A 6,000-nucleotide genomic window follows, 5' to 3' on the forward strand; every position below is an offset into this window, starting at 1 on the left:
TTACTTAGCTCCATACACAAAAAGCTCACTCCGAGGCTTAGGTGTATGGGCAAAAAAGCCTAAAGGATGATTTAAGCTTCTACGAATCCACGAACAAACCGAGTCAATCAAACATTGACTGGACAAATCAAATTATGAAACGTTGAGTGGCCAGCAAAGACGTTGAATGCAGCGAGGATCACTGAAGTTAAGGTTTCGCGTGGTTGGAAAAACGATTATAGACCATCTGGCCATCTGGTTTTTTCCAGCCCCACTTGCCCCACTCAGGCTGGGTGAGGTTAATGTGAGAAGGCGGGTAGCTTGTCCCCGAATGGAGTGTAAAAGCCTCGTCCCTAAAATCACTACACCTCAGCAGGACTTTAAAACCCATTGATGTTTTCATTTCAGGCTGCAATTTGTCCATAAGGCTTTGCAAATACTCATTATTTGCCTGTTAATTTTTTTTACCATGCCTTTAACTATTCATTTTTTCAGCACTTCACCGCTCACATTCTCATGCGGTATCGTTGGGTAGACCCGCGCCTAGCTCACAATGCTAAAGAGAACTATCTGGGCGAGATAAACCATATATCGCCGCGTCCGGAGTCCTGGCCAAAGTCCGATATTCTTCTTTTCTTTTCGTCGTAATTTGCTCGTTAATTCTTTTTACTATGCTTTAATTTGATTCCTTAGCATTTCACCGCTCACATTCTCATGCGGTATCGTTGGGTAGACCCGCGCCTAGCTCACAATGCTAAAGAGAACTATCTGGGCGAGATAAACCTGCGTGACCGCGTGTGGACGCCTCATCTGTATTTGGTGAATGAGCATGACTCCCGAATTATGGGATCGGGGAGACAAGACATCCTCATCTCGGTGCAGCCGGACGGCACAGTGCTTTACTCGACGAGGTAAAATTTTGCTCACTTTTAGGTACAAGAACAAGATTTTCGTCCCCTATAAAGCGCTTTAACTAGCAGCTCGCGCGAGCCGTTAACTCTAACTACATAGGTCAGTCACATAAAAGCAGAGAAACTTGAAGAGGACTTGAGAGAAAAGGGGTGGAGAAGTGAAGAAGATTTTAAATCATGAGAAAGTTTTTTACATATCTTAATATTTCATACATTTTTTTACCTCTACAGACTGAAAGTGACGCTTCTATGTTTGATGAATCTGAAGAAGTTTCCATTTGATGAACAGGAATGTGGATTTTAAATCATGAGAAAGTTCTTCACATATCTTAATATCTCATACATTTTTTTACCTCTACAGACTGAAAGTGACGCTTCTATGTTTGATGAATCTGAAGAAGTTTCCATTTGATGAACAGGAATGTCCTCTTGTCCTGGAAAGTTGTAAGTAATGCTATATAACATGAGCTTGTAACCATTCCGATTTATGTGTTGGTCTGGCAGGTTAATAGACCACGAGAAATGGGGCTCTAGAAATAGGAACTAGACTAGTGGGGCTCTAGAAATCCAATTTAGGACTTGGGTCACCAAAGAAGAAAGAAAATTAGCACTTCAACATGCAAAAGTGAGACTTAGATATGTGCATAACTTATGTAGTAATGTGCATGGTGATGGAAATTAGTGCCCTACACGCCTTACACTTGACTTTAGACCACATTTTTGGTTTTACTTAGCAAAAAAATACATAAGTACTTGAATGAGCAATTCATATTTGAAGATGGTTAATTATATTGAATGTGTCGGACTTGTTTTCTTTGTCTCTAATATTTTTGATAGTGAACTTTTACTTTACAGTATTCTGAACAATATTTCACGCTCAAGCCATTTGCACAAACTGGCTTGCCCATGCCAGGTTTGTTCGGTTTGCACAAAACTGTGAGAGAAACCTAGAAACAATTATTTTTTATTTATTTTTTTGCTTGTGCAAACTTCAACTCTGCATTACACGCTTCGATTCACTTGTGCAAACCGGTTTGCGCAAGCCAGTTTGTGCAAATGGATTGAGCTTGTAAACCCACCATTACGCATCAAATGAATGAAAGGAAATCTAGGCCAGTGGGTTGATAAAATTTGAGGGAGAGAGTTCATTCAATATTAATCAAACTGAGGTTTACTAACCTTTGCCAAACAAGACAGCTATTTCTGACTTGTTTTCTTTGTCTCTAATATTTTTGATAATGAACTTTTACTTTACAGTATTCTGAACAATATTTCACGCTCAAGCCATCTGCACAAACTGGCTTGTGCATGCCGGTTTGTTCGGATTGCACAAAACTGTGAGAGGAACCTAGAAACAATTATTTTTTATTTATTTTTTTGCTTGTGCAAACTTCAACCCTGCGTTCACACGCTACGATTCACTTGTGCAAACCGGTTTGCGCAAGTCAGTTTGTGCAAATGGCTTGAGCGTATAAACCCACCATTACGCATCAAATGAATGAAAGGAAATCTAGGCCAGTGGGTTGATAAAATTTGGATGTTATACATCACATCAAGATCAGGAAGGATACGGACAAGGATGATCCTGCCACGATTATCTACCATCAGGTAATTATACCCTGTTTATACTGCCAGAGTAAAAAGTTCCTTTACTGACACCGTCTTGTTTCTTTTTTATCTCGTAACGAGAATTTACAAGAAGAATAAAAAAAAAAGGCTCACAGGAACCGGATGATAAAATAAGGCTGACTAAAAACACCAAACACCGACCCCGTATAAAAGGGAAAAGGTGATCAAGAAGAAAAGGAAGATTGGTGTAGACTGTAGAATATACCTTGTTGTTCCTTGTTTCTATGTTTATTCTGCTCGAATGAGACTAAAAAGTCCTTTTACCCCAGCAGTCTAACAAAGCTCTCATTTTTTTTTTTTTTTTTTTTTTTTTTTTTTTTTTTTTTTTTTTTTTTTTTTTTTTTTTGTCTTATTTAGCTACTCGTACATACCTACCTACTATCCTTAGTATTTCTTCTCTTTTTCTTTTATAAATCTCTTTCTTACTCTTTTAACATTCTTTTGACAAAACCAAATAAAATCTCTACAAAAATCTGCCTGAATTCACCTCAATTTTGCAGAGTATCGTAGCGAGAAACTTTGTCCGACCCAATCCCGTGAAAAAAACACCGTTGCCTCCTCAGAATTCGGTGCATAGGAAATCCACGCACAACAGCGCCGAAACTCTCATTTAAGTGTAAGATATAGCGAGCGTGGTGTTATGTGGAGTCAGTGGCGTAGCGTCCATGTAGGGCGTGTATGGCGGCCATACACTCTAAATTTACTCAAATACCCTTAAATATTGACTTTAAATATTTATGAAGAAGTATGTGCATAACTTATGTAGTAATGTGCATGGTGATGGAAATTAGTGCCCTACACGCCTTACACTTGACTTTAGACCACGCTACGCCACTGTGTGGAGTTGTATTCGATTATGTGAAATTTAATTTAGTCAAACATGGCTGAACCAATGTGATTGTGAGATTTCGCTGTGTTTACTACGTCCGAAGCGGAATCTCATTGGTTCAGCCATGTTTGACTGAATTAAATTTCACACAATCGAATATAACTTGGTTTCGAGTGTGAAAGTTTGATAATGACATAGTGACTCGATTAACTCAATGTGTGTGTATGTTTTACTAACCGAATTTGCGGAATTTTGGGTTGCAGAGTAAGGCACGTCTCACATTGAACTTGTAGACGCGCGACGCGACTTTGAGTAGCGCGCAGTCGGCTGCAAAACTAAACCTATGAAAATGATACAGAGTCTATAGAGCTATAGACGGTCTCTAATATCTATCATTTTCCTAGGTTTGGTTTAGCAGCCGACTACGCGCTACTCAAAGTCGCGTCTACGCGTGCAATGTGAGACGAGCCTAAAGATTACTGTACTACAGAGTTCAAATGGAAAGTGGAACTCAATAGCAAGAGTTTGGAAATGTGTGTGTTGTATTTACTAACATCGAAAAATCACGTCATATATCAGTAATCAAGACAACTGCTACACTAACCCATTTCAAAATGTTATTTCCTCGTCTTCTTTTTAACACTCTTCATTAACTTCTTTTTTTCTGTCTTTCATAAAACTACTGTTGGATACATATACATGTAGGATCCCTAATAAGACTTTGTGATCACACATAACCAAAAAATCACTTTTTACTTTCTTTTTTTTTATCTGTATTTCTACGCCATAAAATAATAATACCTGTCGGTCATTTGCTCTTCCAAACAGCTATATTTTATTTGTATGTCGCTGCCGCCACATAGGCGGTTTGGGGTTTAGAAAATTTTTCCCTTTTTTTTTTTTTTTTTTTAAAAAAAACCTAAAATTTTTTCCATTTTACTATTTCCCAAATTTAAAAAAAAACCGGGTTTTTTTTTTCAAATACGTAAAATTTTTCACATTTACGTATTCCGCAAATGTAATAGAAAGCCGTGTGATGTTCACACCAGATTTTTATCTATGCATTTTTGCATATGTATGTACATTATAACTATGTAAGGCCACCGCTAATTAATCCCCTCTATGATTTCTTCCCTCTCCAGTACCCCGGGTCCGGAGGCCGGACAAGTCCTGCTGACTACCGGCTGAACAATGGCTCCATAGGCCCCACCACGGCCCCAGCCTCTCTCCTCGTATCTCCCTCTCGTAACCTCCGGCCTACGGATCTGCCGGCCGATCCCACCGAGAAAACAAATCTCATAGACCACGTCGGTAACATGGCCCCCATAGCATCGCCGGACCCTTCGTAGACCCTGCGCCGTAGCATGTCCGGATATCTGTCACTCTCATAGCATGACCGGCTTCTTATTAGGCTCTGCTCCATGCATTGCCGGATTTCTCATAGCATCACTGGACCCTTTGTAGACCCTGGGCCGTAGTATGTCCGTATATCTGTTGTCACTCTCATAGCATGACCGGACCCTTTGTAGAATACTTCATGCATTGCCGTATTATTGTAGCACGTTTTTCTCATAAAATGACTGGACTCCTTGTAAACACTGCGCCTTAGCATGTCCGGATATCTGTAGAATGTGACCCATTAGTGTTCTCCTTAGTATAGTGCATTATTTAAATTTTAGACTGTCGAATTGACATGTAGTCCCTTTATATCAGGAACCAAGGGTCCCAAAAGTGTGCTAAGCTCCACTAATCTGTCCATTTATCTCAACAGTTTAATATTGCACCACTTTATTTAATTAAAACAGTAAAGTAAACTATGGTTACAAAAAATATGGCAAGTAACAAATTCCTTAAACTTTATTACAATGACAATATGGGGGGTTTATTTATTTATAGTTTTTGGTTGTGTGTATTTATATGGAGGAAGAGAGAGGGCCTCATTATTTATTTGTTAGTTTTAGTGTTTTTCCTTTTCGTGTACTTATTTCGTTTTAAGTAGGATTTTAAAATTAAACAATTTTATTTTAGAAACGGAACAAACATGTTCCGTAGGGAAATTTTCAACGGGAGTTAATTTGTTAACTCTTGTTCTGTAGGTATTTTGAGGGCATAACAGTGATTAATGTGGCTTATATGACACACATATCTAATATGTGTATGGTGAAATTTATCATCCAGTTTTTGAAGACTCTTATGTCCAAGGGGCCCTATAAAGGTTCCTTCCTAATGCAATGCAATTGACGTGGAGGGCACTTTTTGAACCACAGTCTGAGTTCAAACTTTGTATTTATGTGGGAAATACGTATTTTATGAGTAGATCCCTTCGTTTTCGAAAAACAATCGATTTTAATATAATGGAGGAGTTGCAAATGGGTAAAAATTATAAATAAATGGTCGATTCCTATGTAAAAAGTTGGGAAAAATCCAAATCTGAAGGTCTCCCGCGTGCAAGGCGAGCGCAGTGACCACTACGCCATGGGAGCTGACTTACTTAACTTATTAACAAATGTTATCCATTTCTTGTATTTACAGCGGAGTCACCCACCAATAACAGTAGTGCTGCTCAGGCATATGGTGGAAGTTTGCAAAGTGTCAACCTAGACTCCATTCTCAGGTATGCTAAACACAATATTGATTTCAATTGAAGATTCG

At 38.7% G+C, this 6,000-nt stretch overlaps 1 protein-coding gene across 1 annotated transcript in view; it reads left to right on the forward strand.

The window, feature by feature from the left end:
* Positions 1–5,722, forward strand: part of LOC103505091 (metal transporter CNNM4-like) — a 122,814-nt gene extending 117,092 nt beyond the window's left edge. The window contains exon 14 of the mRNA XM_026820348.1: positions 4,491–5,722. Within this exon, the coding sequence (XP_026676149.1) occupies positions 4,491–4,697 (207 nt within the window). The 3' untranslated portion in view covers positions 4,698–5,722. The remainder of the gene's footprint in view (positions 1–4,490) is intronic.
* Positions 5,723–6,000: the final 278 nt, after the last annotated feature.

This window comes from Diaphorina citri, unplaced genomic scaffold (genome assembly GCF_000475195.1).
Source record: "Diaphorina citri unplaced genomic scaffold, Diaci psyllid genome assembly version 1.1 scaffold8, whole genome shotgun sequence".
Lineage (NCBI taxonomy): Eukaryota > Metazoa > Arthropoda > Insecta > Hemiptera > Psyllidae > Diaphorina > Diaphorina citri.